The 20268-nt window shown below is 33.7% G+C and overlaps 2 protein-coding genes across 6 annotated transcripts in view; one reads left to right on the top strand and one right to left on the bottom strand.

The window, feature by feature from the left end:
* The window catches only part of LOC135837009 (insulin receptor-like), a 438237-nt gene that overhangs the window by 140990 nt on the left and 276979 nt on the right, over nucleotides 1-20268 (top strand). The window lies entirely within an intron of this gene.
* Nucleotides 14178-18737, bottom strand: LOC135837004 (putative inhibitor of apoptosis). The gene is made up of 5 exons (XM_065352116.1): nucleotides 18149-18737; nucleotides 17288-17413; nucleotides 16261-16590; nucleotides 16070-16165; nucleotides 14178-14594 (listed from the first exon to the last, which is right to left on the bottom strand). Exons 1-5 carry the CDS (start codon nucleotides 18149-18151, stop codon nucleotides 14409-14411), a joined length of 741 nt encoding a protein of 246 aa, XP_065208188.1. The 5' UTR covers nucleotides 18152-18737; the 3' UTR covers nucleotides 14178-14408.

Genomic DNA, 20268 nt, shown 5'->3' on the forward strand with positions numbered 1-20268 from the left:
CCTTCGGTGGATTGATGGTTTCCGTGATTATGAAGGACCTTTTGGTTTTATACATACGTAATCGCATATTTAGTAAAATAATTGATGGGATACGTAGACTGGTTCAGTTTATGATAGAAAAAGCCCACTGTAAAATTCTAGAATAATTCCGCAAAGTAGGCAAAAAATTGAGAAATTCGCCGTTAAAATTCGGCTCTGAGAATTCTGAGAAATACCTATTTTATCAAATTACATCCCAAAAGACAGATAAGAACAAGGACTGTCTCATATTTTTGAGAGTTGAGTTTTAAACTGCTTGGACTTGAACCTTGTCAAATAGGATAACTGCGACCAGAGCCCAAAGAGAAAAAGTACCTGTACAATGGGGTGGCAGGTCATTCTTGAAGAAAATGCTGTCTTTATTCATCAAAAACTCAGATTGAAACCACTAGTAAAAGTCTACCTTAAGCTCTCGTTAATCCTTCTATAATACGTGCAGAAGAAGTTCAACGGATCTAAATTTCAAAAATTTTCTTGGGAAAAGTTGGATTTTAAAGTAAGACTGTGATGTATTTGAAGAGGGAGGAAAAATTGAATTTGAGTCATCATCACTCACGTTGAAAATTTAGAATTCCTCAAAGCGTGAATGTGAATTATTTCTGAAGTCAAGTTTTAAAATGTAAATGAACGCTTTCGTATTCAAAAGCATTGAAATTTTGTTAATTGTCAAACATTTGTTTTTTATCAAAAGTTTTTCGAATGATGAAATTTTATAATGGCAATTTCCATCAACTTGACCGTTTGTAGTGTGCAATTTAATATTTGACATTGGAAATCGAATTCATTGTTCTGAGAGAAACACCGAAGGAATCCTCAACTTTCAAAGTGAATGATGATTTGAATTTAATTTTTTTTCTCGTATCTTGAACTAATTTTTTTGTCCAACTTTTTCAATGAAAACTTTTGAAAAACACACCCGTTGAATTTGCTTTGTTTTTTGGAGGACACACCAAGAAAATCGTGCGTTGTTGACTGTGCCGTTGCCAGATTTCTTAAATTTAAAGTTGAAAATTCATTGTGGTGATTAAATGAGTAGAAACCCTCTTGCAATCTCTAAAACGGGTGAAAAACGTGACCTTTTGGGTCTGTGGTCTCTTTGAAAATTTGAATTGAGAAATCAAATTAAGTGTTCGAAGGGAAACACCGAAGGAATCCTCAACTGTCTTTAAAAGTGAGTGATGATTTGAATTAATTTTTTTTTTTTTAATTATATCTTGAACTACAGTATAATTTTTCAGTCAAACTTCTTCCATGACAATTTTTGAAATACATGTACGTGCATCCGTTGAATTGCTTTTGGGCATTAAAAGGGTCAAAAAATTGTATTTCATCAAAATCTTACTTTTTTCTGGTTCCAGTTCGAAAAAAATAGAGAATTCCGTTCTCAACTTCATTCATGGTCAGATTACCTCAATTTTAGTGGACAAACACGATAATTTTACTTGAAGTTTTGCATGTTAATTCTGATGGTGAATTTTTGTAATTCTCAGCAGGTAGAAGTAATCTGGAAATTTAGGTCAAGCGACTGTTTCATGATTGTGGGGGGTAGGGGGGGGGGGGTCATTTGAATCGTCAAATACGAGTATGAAATCAATGGATTAAATTTGTAGTGTAATTTTCGCATTTTTTTCTACGAGGAAAATTTTTAGGTTAGGCGATCTGCTACTTTTCAAAGGACGCATGAATGCATAATTATTTAGATGTATATATCTTAATCGAGTTTTCATTGATTTAATGAAATGTTCTGTTGAAATTGTGGGTATGTGTACCTATGTTATCCTTAAGACCCTTAAGGGATCCATTACTTTTCTAGCCTCTGCTGGTTTTTGGAGGACACTCCGAGAAAATCGTGCGTTGTCGACTGTGCCGTTGCCAGATCTCTTTTTGGAGTTGAAAATTCACTGTGTAGTGATTAAATGAGTAGAAACCCTATTGCAATCTCTAAAACGGATAAAAATTCCAATATTAATTGACTTGTTACTTCAATGTCAGATTCTGTGTAGAGGTCATCAAACAATGACGAATGATGCAAACCGGACATTTTTTCGATTTTTTTTTGGCGGAGCTGTAGGGCTTCAAAGTTCTCTAAAATGGCCGAAAATGGAAAATTTCAGTTGCAAAATGCTCCGGTTGTACGTGGTATAGAATTTTGAACTTTTTTTCAAATTGTACTTTGGGAGGGTAACTGACGAATTATGTCAAAATCAGTGTTGCCACGTTCAAAAACTTGAAAAAAACGATTTGCTCGTCAATTTGTTGACTGCTGAGGGGGGAGGAAGGGGATTTTTTCACATGTTCGTCTACACATTGATAAAATTTCTCGAAAATGCAAAAATTTTCATTTTTCAAGATTTCTGATGGTTTTTTTTACTACCTATAAGTGTCAAACTTGTAATTTTTTTCTCGAAAATGAAAAAAATTTCAGTCCAATTTTTTGATGTTGATCTACATACGTACGAGTAAAAAGGACTAAAATTGAAATTTTTTAGAATTTTAAATCGTGGACATCATGGTTGTATTAGATTATAAGTTTTTAAATCGATTTTTTTCAGGTTTTTGAAAGTGGCAACACTGATTTTGACATCATTCCTAGATTACCCTCTCCAAGTACGTACCACAATTTGAAAAAAAATTCAAAATTCTATACTACGTACAACCGGAGCAATTTGCAACTGAAATTTCCCATTTTCGACCATTTTAGAGAACGTTGAAGCCCCACAGCTCCGCCAAAAAAAATCGAAAAAATGTCCAGTTTGCGGCGTTCGTCATCGTTTGATGAACTCTACTTATCTACACACGATCTTGAAAAAAAATTGAAGACCCATCTTACAAAAATCCGCTAATTTGACATTGAATGATCCAGTGGACATTTCTTTTTTTCAATTCAAAACAAAGTTGAAAAATCAAAAAACCTCTTGCAATCTCCTCATAAATTTTTGGAATGGGATCTTCTTGATTTGTGAAATAGTCGTGCATTACAATTTTGAAATACTGCATTATTGTTAAACACTCAGTATCACCAAAATCTTCTTTCAATTTCTCCACCTAAAAAATTAGGGGAAAAAAGATGAATGAAAAAACGAAGCATTTGTTGCATTTTTCATTGTGCTCCAAAATCATTCGCTATAGACAATCCTGTAATAGGAAAATAAAAAAGTGAACACGACGTCGTCGATTACCGACTCTCGTAAAGAGCAAAACTTGTTGCATATTCGAACCTAGAGAGGAGGGCATCGTACAAATACTGTTACTCGTTTACGTGAAAACGACAGCGCACGAAGAGTAGTATAACGACTCCAGAAGCGCATTATGATTAATGATACCAACAAAGTCGAGCCGCCTTCCGCCCACTTCACCTTTTCCATTGTACTACTGTGTTTTCATCTCGAATAAAAAAGTACTTTTCGCGTACATTCGCCAGTCTAGACTAATCAACGGTAAATCGAGTTAAATAAAGCGCGACGCCGGTCCACATTTTACTCGTCCTCTTTACGTTGTTGCTATTTTTTTTTTCATCTCATCTAGTCTCTCGTACATCTTCAAATCAACTTCAACTTTAGCCTCGAGTCTGCAACGAAAACGACATTAAATCGTTCGAAAAACGAAGGAAGAAAATCGACGTGAAGTCAGAAGCGTTAAATTTGTTCCAATAAACCGACACGCTTTCGTTCGTGTTCAATCGAAGCCCTTAATTTGTTGTTCATTTTACAAAATTCCAACCGACGAATGTGAAAAAAGAAAAGCAGCCAATTTATTTCTAATTACAAGTTGGGAATTTTTTTTCTTCAAATCATCCCCAAAACTCGGATCTGTTTTCCGGCCAAAAGTAATTACATCGACTTTACTCTAATTAATTACCAGACAAACCGATGCTAGGAAATTCTTCCATGGTGTAGCGCTATTTAACGCTTTGAATTTTAATCGCCTCGAAGCAAATACTCGGAAAAACTTTGCACGTTTTCGTGTATAAAATTTCCAACCCGAATGAAAATTGATTTCGCTGGAGGCTTTCCCTCGTCCTCCCTTTCCCGAAGAAGTTCGCTCTTAAACAAATATACAACATAAATAAACCACCGATATCGTATACGTCATTAAACCATATTCAACTCCAGAAATGCTGAGAAATTAATCGTGTAAAATTAAGCCGCCAGCAAATTCAACAACATAAAGGGTTCATAAATAATAAAGATCCCACCGCAATTGTTAATGTCTTATTTGGATTTTGGGTATAGTTTGGTACACACGATGCAGATGTACTCGTTCAATATAGGTACAAATAATAGGTATTCGAAAGTCTTCCGTACTGCTGCTGCATAGAATGGGTAATTTTCGCGAAATGTAAACGGAAAACAGATCAATTTTCAGGAATATCTACGCCATTTTAACCCTTTATTCTCGTAGTTCGCTTTTAAATTATTCGTGAGCCAGAATAGTGGTGTGAAATCGACGAAGTATCAAAGGAAAGTCGAATCCGAAAATCGTTTAGAGGGAATATTTTTATTTCCAATTTTCAGGTTATTTTTCGTCAATTTTTTATGTATCATTGGTTTGGTTAGATTTTGAAGTGAGGTGAAAATGAACCATCTTACAAAAGAATTATCAGAAATAGTCATGGTCACCGTGGATTGAGAACGAATGAATACATATTATAAAATTTGGCTAAAAACAGAGTTGTAGACCCAATTACTAAAAATCTTTAAAAATGAAAATTCATTTTACCGATGTTTGAAGATGAACAGAAAAGTTGTGTGAGATATACAGTACCTACTACTACGTGTGGCTTGACTTGCTGCATGTTAAGATGGAGTTTGATGAAATGGAATAACCAAGTGGACCATTTAATCAAAAAACTCTCTACCTATACTTACTTAATTCGGCAATTATGTGATATCACAAATTTAAATACTCTAAAAATTGCATACTATGGCCTGCTTCATTCAAATATGAGCTATGGAATATCTCTTTGGGGTGGTAACCACAACCTACTTCAACGGGTATTGTTAGCACAAAAAAGACTTATTAGAATAATGTTTCGAAAAAATCCAAGAGAATCCTGCAAACCAATCTTCATTGAAAGTAAGATACTGACAGTCCTATGTGAGTATATACTACAAATTAGTATTATGGTACAAAATAGAACAATAAAACTCAAGACACCTTCTCATACCTATGATACAAGACATCAAAATTTGGCAATAAGTGAAAATTTAAGGACAAAAAATATGCAGAATAATGTTGACTTTATGGTTTCCAAAATATACAATAAAATCCCTCTAGAATTAAAATCTCTGACATCTGGTAAACTGTTCAAAAATAAACTCAAAAAATGGTTACAGGGATATGCGTTCTACAGCATTGATGAGTTGATGCAGTTGGAGTAAAATTATGGTAAAGTCGTTTGCTCTGGAATGTATTGTTTCCTATTAGTTACATGTATACTTTTATTTCATTTAAAATTTAGTGTTAGTATCATTTGTAATATTTATCTATATTTACCCTTAAACATATCTATTGGAAATACTGTACCTACATCACTTAAAATTTAAGTTGACTTTTGTAAATGCAGCACAGCTGCCCATTGCAAGAATAAACTTGATTGATTGATTGATTTTAAAATATTTGGTTACGGAATGATTCCAACGAGTTTTTGTTTCTCATGATGATTATCAAAGGCTTTCGATGATTATTCTAAAAAATTTTGATTTACATTTTGACAGTTATAATAATCTTGAAACATTATTTTTTTAAGAAATTTGTTTTGTGCGAGTGATTGTGACATTTCGAAGAAATTCTCAATTAAATATTTCATTTTTTGAATTGGTTTCTTAGTTTCAAACAACAGTAATGTCGTCGATGAATCTTTGAAAAATGGTGGCAAAGAACAATTTTTTAAGTACCTAGTTTTTTGTGGAGAATTGAAATTGAAGCTCTTATTGTATGTTGGAGTTTTTTTTAATATCTAGCAGTGGAGAGGAGATACATTTGACTGGAAGTAACTAAAAGTGAAGAATTGTGTCACTTATAATCTACGATTCGATTACGTCTTTCCGTTGCTGGTTTTAAAAAAATTACAGGGAACAAAAAAATTCAGTTTTCAATTCTGTGCGAGAAATGGTACGGAAAAAATTTCCTCAACCAGTTGTTTGGAAATTCTTTGAAAAACCGGTTGCGAAAAAATTTTTTGGATCGTGTTTTTGAAGTTTTTTGTGCTGAGCGCAAGAAAACTCGTGTAATTGTTTTTTCGTCAATTCAACGGATTAACAAACAACCAATAGTACATATACCTACTTCAACAGGTAGCTACGTATTTAGCGAATAAGTAGCTTTTTCAATTCAATTTCATCAATTCTTCATCATCAAAAATGGGGTACATAATTATATTGTATAGGTATCGAAAGTTGAAAAATTAATTTTCAAATTGATGAAACTGTGTGACGTTATTTTAATCGTGCCATGAAGAGTTGCTGTTTGAAAATAATTTTAAACACATGAAGCATTGAAGCACTTAATTAGCAAAAACTCTCTTGTAATCAGTGAATAGTTGATGATGACTTTTTTAGGCATCATCATCCGAATGGAGTGTAGTCTTGACCATTATTGTCGTCCAGGATTTATGTACACTACCAATTTGAAACAACAATGAGAAACCAGTTGAACTGCTTTAAAATGAAACATTCACTCATGCTGAAAATCTGCCTTTACCATTTGAATTTTTCTTGAAAAAATTACGTTTCAAGATTTTTGGGACACCCAGTATTTGGGTGAAAAACTTTTATTACAGTCATTGTTATGAGTAGAGCTAGGATTTTTAAGCGATAACAAACACATTTTAAGCGCTATAAAAAAGCAATAAAAATGTAAGAAAAAAGCAAAAAAAAGCGCTATGAAATCCTATCATGTTACATATCAAAATGAAGGTTTTTTCAAACCCAGCAAGATACCTCCCTTAAACAATACGTACAACTTGAACCAAAATGAACTAAAAGAAGGAATTGAAAAAAAAGGGAAAAAACTGAAACTAAAAATTGAAAAAATAAATAAAATAAAATGAAAATTCAAAAGTGAAAACTGAAACTGTTATTTTCAAGTTTTTCCTCCCTTGTTGTTTTGAACTGATCTTCTTACAATTTTTTTTATTTTTTCAAAAATGTGCAAAAAGTTGATAAATTTTTGTACATTTGGAACTAATTTGCTTCAATTTTACCTATTTTTTACCCAAATAAGCGCTAACGACCAAAAAAAAGCCCCAAAAAAGCAAAATTTCTGTCTTTTTGGCCCAAAATAAGCATTTAAAAGCATTTACACCCAAAAAAAGCACTATCAACTTTCACCATTCGCCTCAGAAATTCAGAATGGAATGAATCGCAAAGAAAATGTATTTATGTCGTATAGGGTGCAGCTACAAAAAAAAAATCATTATCATAAAAATCCTAGCCCTAGTTATGAGGAACAAAACTCTGTTGAGATCATCTTCATCTCGTTATGTTTTTCAATCAAAAGGTATAGTCTTACTGTGTGGAGGGCTTGAAACTCACCGTACACAGAAAAATCACTCTAATTCAATTGAAGGAGCTATAAAGGTTCAAATTTTCCTACCTTGCAAGGTAGTTTCATTTAGGTTTTTTTTAGTAGTTTCAAAGGTAAACCATTTTTGTTCCAAACTTTTTCAATTGGCCCAGAAGTTACACTTGAATTGATTATCAATCACCAGAAAGCATTCAATCGAAGAATTTTCGAAAACTTACAATTTTACTACAGGGTGTTTAAGTAAACTTACTAAAGCGGAAAAAATCCCATATTTTTTCAAAAAACACATGAATTTAAAAATTATTTACTCGAAATAAATCTGATTAAGTTAGCTTTAGGTTTTCCAATAGTTTCTAATTTTTCTAATGATTGTTTAAGAATCAGGAGTAGTTGAATATGATTCCCGCGTCGTTTTTTCCAGTGTCCGTATTCATTCCCAGTTCTACTCGTTATTTCCTGTGTATAAATTGATTTCATTTCACGGGCAGTATAAGCATTTAAGATGGGAAACAATTCCGTACATAATTAAAAACGAGATGGAAATTAAACTATTTTTCGTGTGTTGAGACTCACCAACTCTCCCAATCAGAACGTTTGTGAATAGTGTTTGTTTCATCCCGGTTGTTCAGATAGCGCTATTGTTGCGGCAAAAACCAACAAAAACATGCATACATGTACAGATAGGACAGAAATATCGAGTAGGCCTACCCTATTTACCTACATAACAAAAACGCAGCCGAGTTTTCATTAGGTAGGTAGTTGAAGTACCCGATATTTCTGCCCTCCCTGTGTTTAAGTGAAAGTTTCCAGTATTGTCAGTTGATAGTACAGCTAAGAAGAGGTAACTCTTCAAAATTCAAGAGAGCGATGAGCACCTGATGAGTGTCCTTTGTTTTATTTGTTTGATCCAACGAATTTGAACCAGTTTGAAGCTTATCAAAATAACAATTTGATGAAATAGCAGATTTAACATTGTGAGAAATTTTCTTCCTATTCTTTAGCGAGTTGTTTCAATGTTCGGGTCGCTTCGTATGGGACTGATCTTTTGCCCAAACTTCATGTTTTCAATTTGTAAAAATGTCCTAGATTCTTTGAAATGAGGTGAGATCCGGATTTTTCCAAATTTGACGATACATTTTTGCAATTTCAGCATTCATAATATTCTCAACTTGAGCTGTATGCTGTATGGCTGGCTTTGTGTGTAAAAGAGCATTCAACGACACACTTTGTCTGTTTGAATCTTACATTCCTCAGTCACTCATCCCTCAGACCATTTGATATGGACGTTGACACTGAGGACATTGACTTCATCATCATCCCAGCTCATATTCTTCACGTATTGTTTCCTAGCTCTACGACAATTTTTCGCACATTTTGACCAAATTCGGTTTTGTCCATAGGGAGGGAGGGTCTTCATCACTTGAGTTTTACACCTTGATGAGGTGTTACTCGTATAATAGATAATACGTTAGATTACCTATGAAATAATAAACTGAAACCAACTAATCCTTCATTATGTTTTTATTAATTTCAGGTGAGTACAAAATGTTTGCAGTTCAAGCAACAGATTATGATTATGTCTCGGCGTACCCTTTACCCGCTTATCAGAATGAGTAAGTCATTTATATATGATATAGAAAGCGTTGCCCCTATCTCTCCGCATTTTTAAATTCAGCTTTATACTCAAGTCATCAAAATGAAATGAATACAGTTTTGGAAAATATCTTATCAGTCACTTTCTGTATTTTACAATACATGTGTAATGTCCTAATGTCAAATGTGTATATCGGATAATATTATATTCTATGTGTGAAATCCCAACTCTGCGTACAGGGTGTTTCATAGATGACCTACCTCCTTCTACCAAGAAGGTAGGCAATTAATGCTGAGCAAAACAATGTATGTTTGCCAAAGTTTTGGATTAAAGGGGCAAACTTATGCTCGTTTGAATTTTTTTTAAAAATATTGGTTGGAAATTTAAATTTTGCGTATGATTAGTAGAGAAGAGACTTGCCCTTTGCGTCACTGGATATCAAATTTTGTTTTAAATTTTTTCATGTGGGTGATCATTGTCGTGGTTGATTAGGAATGCAAAGCAAAATATCCGAAAAAACACATTTGCTCACGTATCATGTTTTTATTCATGTTTCTCAAAGAAAGAAGGTCTCCCTATTTTGAAACCTTCAATTTTTGAACGCGTTTTTCAGGATGTTATATTTTGCATGCCCTTCCTTGATCAACTTCCTACAACGATGATCATCCACATGGAAAAATTCCAGATAAAATTTACTATCCAGTGGCTCAAAGTCAAAGTCTCTACTTATCATGGTTCTCGACTTACGCAATGTTCAAATTGTCAACCAACACTGAAAAAAAATTTCAATCCAGCATAAGTTTGCCCCTTCAATTTAAAGCGTCCGCAGACGTGCACATTTGTGATCAGTATAAGTTGCCTACTTACCCAGTGGAAGGAGCTAGTCACCCATGAAACATTCTGTATAAAACCACACGAATAATTTGCAAGACGTCTCTATACTTACTTTACTTTTCCAGAGATGATGTGCTAATTTTGTGTGCATATGTATGATTTTGGATATTTTGTAGTTCTTGTGTTACTGAATTAATCCGAAGGGAAAAGTAGTGAATTGAGATTTTGTTTTCGATTCCCATCAGTTCCGTATTTTAAAAGTTTGTCAAACTTGAAGTTACCCTGAACAGAGTGGCGAAGTTGTTAAGTTGATGGGGCTCACCTGAGTCACCTCATGTTTCAGCACGCTGACGAGAATTTTGTAATCGACTCTTTGGCGGGCACTCAAATCAAATCAGTTACAGGTTCTTGGATACTAATATGTAGTAATAACAGAAAGCGTGCTTCTTTATTACAAACGTAAAGTGCACGTAGCATTGCATGAAAGCTCTTGTATCTTCAATGAACTGGGAGCTCTGTCTAATTGGCTGCGGAAATATTGTGGCTGTAATCACAAACGAGTAGCTAACAGTACAAAAATCCTCTTAGGTAGAAGCACTATTTACCTAATCATTTCAAAAGCTTTGTTTATTCCTCTACTCAGTTTCAAAGCTCTAATGATCAGACGCCTTCAGACCATGGTGAAATTGTAGGTATTTGAGCAATGTGTTTTGAAAGAGTAGAAATTTTTTCCAGTAGTACTCGTACAATCTTGTATAAATTTCCGCAATCACAAGACCAACTTTTTTTTAGGTGTAATCTTTCTGCCTGTACTAAAGTTCGGCCACAATCGTCATAAAATGTACATCTACTCTGTTTAATGCTGGTACATACCTGTGTGACTTGCTACTGCTTCCTCCCTTTCTTTTTCGATAGGAAACTAGCTATTTTTTATTATGTATACACTTATACACTATAAAAAAATCAAACCTTTTAGCTGAAAACGAATAAAAGTTCCCTCGAGACGCCACTTTCATTTCAACTTTCCACGAATGTAGTTGCTATAAAAGTGTACGAGTTTATGCTTAGAATGTGTATAAAGAGTGAATGATATTTGGCCCAAATTATCAAGCCATTCATACGACCCGACGTTTCCAAGTTTAAAGTGACCCTTTTTTTAGACGAAGAGTTGAAGGAAAATTCACTGATGGTAGTGAAATCTTATATCATCTCCAAAGTAAGATATTCAGTATACCTATGTCGAGATTTTTTCCTTCTTGATGTATGGAGTAGGTATTGTATCATTGTACTACGAGAAAAGATGGATAGAAAATAGTAGGTACCTGTAACAGGGTCCAAAGAGGTGAGGTGGTCTTGTAATAAATCACAGCCACAATGTGCACTTGGTACCTAATAAATCATGTTTTTTTGGTAGGTAATGGATTTTATTCACGAAATGTGACTTTTGTTCTTTTTTTTTTTGCTTGGCGGCCTCCTTGTGCCTCTTTTTATGTGTTTGGGTATACGTAGCTTATAAGTCGGAAGCATGTTTTGTTAGGTACATGCATGAAAAATAGTATATTCTACACACCTGTACTTGGCTGGAAAATCTAAATTGGATAAATCTGACTATTTTTATGTGTTTCTACGGATTGCAACTAGATGAAAAAAATTACTTCCTCCTCTCGCCTTAATTCTCTTTGGATTGTATGAAAAATTGTCGTAAAGTCGTCTTTTAAAATGTTGATTTTCACTACATTTTTGTACTAAATGAGAGGATCCAAATTGAATGCTTTCATGAAAAAAAAAGAAGTAAAATAATTTTTTCAATGTTGATTGAATTAAAAAAGGGGGCTGAAAAATTTCAGAGGGTCACCCTCTGAAGTGTTTGTGCAGTCCCCCGTGGTATTTGCTTTTCAACAACAAAAAGAAATCCAAACAGTGAAACAGCTCCAGTTTTGTTGGTAGTTCATCAGTTTCTGATTATATCACTCAGAGAATATTTGAACGCAAGACAAAGTCCCGAACCAAAGTTGTTAGGCTTTGGAAAATATACTTATTGCTCTACTTTCACCATTATACGAGTATTATCATCTTCAATGGCATTTATTAAGTGCTGATATTTCTTCTCAGGATGGGATGGGATTTTTGGAGAAATGATTCAAGTAACCGGAGATTCATCATTTTGTGATCTCTCTGGGTCTAATTCAATCTTTGTGATCCTTGAAATGAAACTTAATTTCGCATTTAAAAACTTCTATTTCTAGATAGCTCTACTGTATTTTCATTTCAGTGGTCAACATTTACATATCATGAAGCATTTTTTAATACCTTCGGCTACATTATGTTTGCATAATTCGCTATCATTTTCATTTTGACATAGGTGATAAAAAATGTCTTCTGACTAAGGTAATAGAATGAAAAACAGTGGAATAATAACAATGGGCAATCAAAGGTGATCAAATTTCAGTGTCTGTTCGTAGTGATACTTCCTGACATTTCTTATTTACTTTCAAAGCTATTGTATTTTTCATTCAGGTTGTGAAATGTGTTTTGTGAAAAATATTGCATTAGGTACAATAGTGAATACAGACTTACAAAAACATTCCGTGAGATCCAAAGAATAACAGCGGGGACTTCCTGATCGAGGATCTTCCGAGAGGTCTACTCTACTCGGAAGTCTGCAAAAAATCACAACAACCATTTTTCGAAAAATAAAAGTTCAAAGGCTTTGGAGTAAGTTTCATGAAAGTTATATGGATTATTTTTTATTTTTCATTTTATGTTGACGATAATTGGCGAGGAATTCAACATTGAGTGGAAGATCACTCAGAAAAAATGTGAGCCGCCTAACGGCTCAGTGAGCCAGTGGCGTAGCCAGGGGGGGCGAAGGAGGCCATGCCCCCCCCCCCTTGCGAGCGAAAATTTGAGAGAAAACATGCAAAATTTTGCCTTCATTTTCATGAAATCACCACGCATCACAATAGATTTCCAGAAAATTACCGCTCATTTAGATTTTTCATGCCTAAAAATCTGGTTTTGCCCCCTCCTTGAGAAAATCCTGGCTACGCCACTGCAGTGAGCTAAACCAGAAGTCTTCAAAGGGGTTGGGTAAATCCTAAATCTGCGTTTTGAATTTGGCCATTATTGATAATTTAAATAATAATAATCACTTACCAAAAACGTATCACTGTATTCCAAAATAATACGATTTGAAAATTTTTTCATCGCTCAGTAAAACCCTGAAAGTAGTCTTGGCTTCATTTTTGGAACTGGGCCATTTTTCCTTATCAGGTTAATAAGTGGCCGGAGCGAAAAAAAAATCCTGATTTCTTCGAAAATATCATTTCTATGAAGATCCATATGTCTCCTCCAAAGCTCGTTCTGAGGAACTTAAGGAGCTTAAAAAAATCTTTCTGAATGACTTTTCACTCAGAATAAAAGTCACCACTGAATTTAGCCAAAACCTCCTTTTTTCAGTGATCCACTCACACACTCAATGTTTCATTACTCGAAGGCTTAAGTCCAAAATGGAAGAGAATTTCTAATATTATTATTTTATTGATAACGTCGGCGAATGCACAACAATAAAGAGATACGAGAAACACTAACTTGAGTAAATTTAATTTATGCAATCTTGAAAACAAATGAAATTTTCAGCTTCAAGGAAAAAGTCTACAGTAGATATTAGAATGTCAATATCAATATCTACCTACCTATTCAATTCACAACTCACTACCCTCGTAGCACGTGCCTTACCTTTAAAAGAAGCACTCGATGAATGAAGTCATCTGTTTCTACGAAAGGAGGGTTCTTCTTATAGGTGAGCTCAAATGTCTACATCAGGTGAACATGAAAGACACCCTAATACTTCGGAACAACAAAACAGGTAGCTAGGTTTCTAACCGCAGCAGTTGCATAGGTCTAAAGATCTTTACCTGGGTAAATCAATTCCACTTCCTTTTTGTCAACTGCAGGCACGCAGTTCTTTTCAGAGACGTAAACATACATTTATCAACAATTCAATGCAGCGAATAAAAATCAACCTTGCTTACTATCTTTCTTTTGCACCTGCACCGCATCTGATTGCCTTCTTTCAGGGGATCCCTGCTAATTGTCCATCATTTTTTGTTTCCGAATCATGTATGTACAAGTTAAGGTACCTATTAGTAATAAAATCAGACTAAAAACGTAGGTACTCAAGTAAAAGTAAAAACCGAAATTCGCATTATATTTGTCGAAAATACAATCAATGTATATATAAAAGAAACACGTCAATTTTACAAAAATAAAAAACTCAACATCAACACTGTACAAAATAAAAAATATTTCATCGAAAACATAAACTTATAAAATATGAACCAAGGTTACCGTGACTACAACGAGAAAAGTCTCATTTTCATAATAATAGTGCAATAATAAATTTTTAGCTTAGCTAAGCTAAATAAGTCTTAATCACATCAATAATCTCGCTTCTGCAAACTGGACATTTTTTGGTATCCATTAATTTGGTCGCGCAGTCGAAACACATGCAAGTATGGCCACATTTGTATAACACAGCGTTTATCCTTTGCTCCAGACAAATACAGCATTTATTTCGATTAATATTAATCGATCCGATCTAAAAAAAAATAGTAACGTATTAATCAAGACGATGCATTTTAACCGATAAAAAATAAGTAGTGAGGCTCGGATTTTCATCCTATATCAGCATAATTTTGGTAGGGAATTTTTCAATCATGTTCACGATTCATAAAATCTTCTGTAAAATGAGCCTAATTTCTTGAGTGATTTTTTTTCGCATATTATTCTATCCATATAGGAGCATAAAAAAAAACTTATTTAGGGATTTTTAAAGGGAATTTTTTACGTTTTTAAGGAATATTTTATTTAATTTAAAATTTTGCCACCCCCTGTGTTTAGATAATTTTTCATTTTTTTAATCACAAAATTTTCTAGAAAAAAAATCAGGCTGAAAACAAAGACAGATTTTTTAAATTTTATTATGAAATATAATACTTTGTCTTCAAGGACGAAACTAAAGGTTTGTGGGAGGGGGGGGGGGGAGTGCAACCGAAAATTTTCCAACTGATATGAGAAAAAAATACCAATTGTAGGTATACCGAATAAAAACGAAAGTTGAAAACACAATTCCGCCAGTCGACATTCGTTTTCTCTGTTCAATTTTTAGAAGCCTTAAACAGGGAATTTTATATTTTGTAAAAGAGAAATACGTATTTTGAAAGACGAAAACAATGTTTTTTTATACGAAGAGTTGGATTTTTTAGGTTTCAAAATTTTAGAATTTGAATGATGATTTTTTAGAGATTCCAAGTTTTAAAAAAAAGCAATCAGGCTCGAATAAAGTGAGCACAAAAGGTTTCGATTTCGAAAATTCGTATTTTGGTGGCTGAAAGAGCCTTTTTCTTAATGTGAGGAGTTAGATTTTTTTGTTTTCAAAATTTCAGAAATTTGAATGATTTTTTTTTAGAAATCCCAACATCGAAAAAGAAAAGCAAACATGCCCGAACGAAATGCGGGTAAAAGCTTACGAAAATTTGAGTTTTGAGAAGCAAAATAGGTAACGTTTATTTCTCATGTTGATGAGGTTTTTTTAGTTTGAACAATTTTTTTAGTGTGAATATAATCAATTTTTAGAATGTTTGACTTCGAAAAAGATAAACAAATGGGCTTAAGCGAAGCGAGGGCCGAAATTTTCAAAAATTTATAATTCAAGAAGTAAATTATCGGGTAATTTTTTGTACAAAAAGTCAATTTCTCCACATTTGGCATTTTTGAGATTTTTTGCGGAGTGGTCCTCCCCTCCCCAACACCCCCTCATTTTTGTTCCTGCTTGTTTTGAATTTTCAATTGTGAATTCTCAATATTAGGTACTTTATAATGTAATTAAAATCGTTCAGAAGAGGATCCCCCCCCCCCCCCCCCCAACTAGCATCCATATCGTTTGGGAATATTTTTTTCACCGTTTGGAGAAATTTTGGCATTTTTTAGTGAAATTCTAAACTGAATAATTAAGGGTTTCTCGGAGAAAGAATATCCGAATCCTGATCATTACATAAAGTATTGTTGACATACCACTGAAATTGTGCTATTCCTAAAGATATTAGGAAGTAAAACCGAATTCAACGACTGAACATTTCTTTTCAAACTCTTCTTCGTCCCGCAAGTATTCTGAAAGAAAAAAAAACAACGACAGGTATAACAACATCTGTAACGCATTAAAATTGACTAACTACCATAACATAGTGTACAAAAATATGAACTACCTCTTTTAGATCATCTTCAGCGTAACCTATATGTTTCCACGCCTCAATAACGTCTTCTTCGACTAGCCACGAATTAAGCTGCACAATTACGGTCTCTTTTTCGCTTAAATCAGTTATATCCATGGTTTTCAGCTCTCTTACAGCATTATGCAATTCCGAAGTGACTGTCTGCAGGTTATCTTTCTTTTGGAAAATATCTTCTCGTATTTGGTCTTTTTCTGCGATTATGTTTCGTAGCTTGGTTTTAATCTCGTGGTATTTTCTTCTACTCGTGACTAAATCTTCGGCTGCTTCGTAAACTCCATCGTTAGCGGCGTGTATTCTGTGCAGCTAAGAAGTAGGAAAAAATACGGGAAGGATTAAATACGAGTACATTAAATCCTAAGTAAACATTAATTAATAACATCGTATAGGTATAGTAGAATATCTTGAAAACATTCGTTAATTACATATGGAATACCTTCATTCTTACACGGTATTCACTTCCCGTAACAACATATGTTCAAACGCATATTTAATTTATTATCTAGAATGTGTCAACTGTAGTATTTGAAAAAATACTCGAAACGATGTAAAACAAAATGTATTTATTCAAACGGATGTAAACGCTAAACGACCCCTCAAATTATCACAGTTCCAAAAAACAGTCACCTATACGGTCTATTCACCCTACACTACGGTTACCTATACAGAAAATGAGAAAAACGAATCATCTGGTCCTATAGTGGTGAAACGTGATAAGATAAAGCGACAAAAAAAAATCGATATGCAAACTTTGAAAAATAACTGCCATATGCCTATCGACTCCGCACCGGTAAATCCGACCCTCGCACCTATGTATAAGTATAATGCAGTATGACTAATTTCACCATTTCAACGGCGGGAGGTCGGAAACACCCTATAGTATTTGATAGAACGCTTATCTTTTGACCATATACCCAGTACGTTAGATAAATATTTGTTCGAATGCACAATCCTTTTTTTTTCAAAGATAAAAGTTTTGTATCAAATGTGTACTCAGACTCACCAGTACTCCGACGCTATCGATGTTTTTTATCTTTTTTTGGACTTTACTCTTCTTTTTCGAGTGATGAGTGGATTTTAATTTGTTGTGAATTTCTTCAACGTAGAGCGTTTGTCTGTTTCGAAGATTCTGCAAAAGAATATTAAATTAGTAGGGTCAGTTTTGAAAAATTAAGTGAGTACGTATAAAAATATCTAGTAGGTATATTTTTGGAAGTAACTGGGTATTTTAAATTTTGAGCCATCAAAAAGCCAGAATCTAAAACATTGAATACATATTTGGAATTTTACCATTTCAGACTTATTATTGAGAACTTTTTTCTATTCAAATTATTTGATGATTTTGAATTCACTGAAATTTTAGGCATGCCCAAAATCAATGAAATTTGATTTAATGAATTCACATTTTTGATAGGTACAAGATTTGGCTAAAAAGTACCTCAAATTGGTCTCTGATTTATGAAACCACTCTTGAATTTTTCTTTTTCAGAGAATCAATGATTTTAGAAACCGATACAACCATTTTTAATGAGAACGAAATCAAAATTGCTAAATCAGTGCATCTTCATAAAAGAATTGAAATGTATCTTTTTTTCACTTGAGATCAATTCAATCAATCTCAGTAGTGGCAGCCTTGGATATTTTGTTTACATTCAGAAAATTTGCAATTTTACACCAATAAGTAGCGCACACTGGTCAAATCAGTTCCACTAATCAACACAGCCGGCCGAATAATTTGATAAAAACATCGACGAATATTGATTAGAAAAAAATAATCAAATGTTTTATTGAAAACACCAACTTGAAAAACATTTTAAAAATCAATTACGTAAAAAAACACCACAAATTGAGAGAAAAAAATTACCATGACTTTGAACTTTGAGGACACCACAGCTGGTAAACAAACAGTCGAGTACACGCGAAAAAAACGTCTTATTTCTTCGAGAAAATATCATAAACTATTAAACGAAACGCGTTCACGCATAAATCACACATTACGCAATCTCACATCGCTCCAGCAACTTAACTCTGAGCAACACTAGTAAGTTGTGAGCGCACCGTATAACTATAGAAGTACTCGAACTATCTATCTATGTAAGTGAACTGGTTACACAGTATGACAAATAGCAAGGTACATGAATAAATAGATAACGTTACAGGTGTATTAGTACATAGAAGTGATGAAGTTCAGCACTAAGGGGTTCACTACCGACACCAGAATTTTTCGTTATCGTGTAGAGCTCGGGTTATTTCCTTTACGTACTTTTATGAAAAAATAATATACAAAAACGAACGCGATGATAAGTTGTGACAATTCGATCGGTTACCACGGACTGACAGTAGTATTGCGAAGGGAGAAAATGTGTTCCAATGTAGGGTTATTGTCTTCTATAATGGCCTAATGGGTGTAGGTAGAGGTACCCTACACGCGAGACGTAGGGTGAGGACAGCGTGAAAAGTACAACAAAACAGAATGAATGTAGCATGCAGCTGTTATCAGAAGTCCCTCGTAATCTAGGGATTGATAGCAATGGCAGGGACGAAACTAAAGGGTTTGTTTGGAGAGGGAGGGGGTGCAACCGAAAATTTGCCGGCTGATATGAGAAAAAAATACCAATTTTGTCGAGTAAAACAGTAAAACGAAAGATGAGAAAAAAATTCTGCAAGTTGACATTGAAGGTACGTAAAGTCTTATCGAATGTTTTCATTTTGCAAAAGAGAAACAAATTGGCCCAAGGTTTCAAAAATTCGTATTTTCATAGGTGAAAATACAATACAATGTTTTTCATCTGAAGAGTTTGATTTTTGGTTTCAAAATTTCAGAATTTGAATGATGATTTTTCAGAAATTTCAATATCGAAAAAAAAGCAAACAAGATTGAACGAACTGAGGGCAAAACCCTTTGAAAATTGGTATTTTGATAATAGGTGAAAAAGCAAGGCGTTTGATTTTTTTGGTTTCAAAATTTTAGAATTTGAATGATGATTTTTCAGAAATTTCAACTTCGAAAAAAAAAACGCAAACAGGACCGAACGAAGTGAAAGCAAAAGCTTTCTATACGGTTTTGAGATGTAAAAAACTTTTTTTTTATTGAACATTTTTTGAATGTGAATAATTGATTTTAGGAAGTTTGATTTTGAAAAAGAAAAACCAACAGGCTTAATCGAAACGAGGACCGAAATATTCAAAATATTATACTGAATATGGAAATTGTTGTTGTTTTTTTTTTTAAAAAAAAGTCAATTTCTCCACATTTTACATTTTTGAAAGTCAAGAAGTAAATAAGTGCCTAGAACAGACATTTTCCACGTGCAGAAATATTCAGAAACAGAAAAACAACATTATTGCGAAGCGAGAGTATAGACTTTAAAAATTTTTAATTGAAGTACCAAAAAAGTCGGCAAAATGACTTCTTTTATTAATACTAAGGTACTGTATAATGGGTATGATCGACGTCAGCCATTTTGGTTGTCTCACGTCGTTGTGTACATTCGTCGATAGTAAATGTTGTATAAGTGTGAGTAAGTCTCACCCACACTTATACAACATTTACTATCGACGAATGTACACAACGACGCGAGACAACCAAAATGACTGACGTCGATCATACCTATTATACAGTACCCTATTAATACTAAAAAATTTGAATTTGTCAACTTTGTGCCAGCTTATCAAAACTTGACGACTTTACTTAAATTTGACAACTTTGGTGGGTATCCACCCACCCCGTACTTTTCTCTTTTTTGTCCCCGAAAAACTCACTTTTTTCCAATAATAGTTCTGTGTTGTTTTTTCGCCAGAAAGTGCTGAAAGGCCGTTTCTTTTGCTGAAATTGTCAAAAGTCTCGTATTTATTGCCATAAATCGCGAAAATTCTCAATTTTTGGCCCAAAACGGCCAAAAAATTCATTTTTTCCCCATCTAAAAGTTACAAAATATTTGTAGTTCAACTTTGAAAATGACTGTTTTAGCAGTAATTTTTTAA

This window comes from Planococcus citri, chromosome 2 (genome assembly GCF_950023065.1).
Source record: "Planococcus citri chromosome 2, ihPlaCitr1.1, whole genome shotgun sequence".
NCBI lineage: Eukaryota > Metazoa > Arthropoda > Insecta > Hemiptera > Pseudococcidae > Planococcus > Planococcus citri.

Bases quoted from the DNA above. Each gene is read 5' to 3' on its own strand.
- LOC135837004 (XM_065352116.1), bottom strand. The intron at 16,591-17,287 runs GTGAGTCTGAGT...CCTACTTCTTAG, and splicing joins TCGATAGCGTCGGAGTACTG to CTGCACAGAATACACGCCGC. The intron at 16,166-16,260 runs GTAGTTCATATT...TTTTTCTTTCAG, and splicing joins CTGAAGATGATCTAAAAGAG to AATACTTGCGGGACGAAGAA.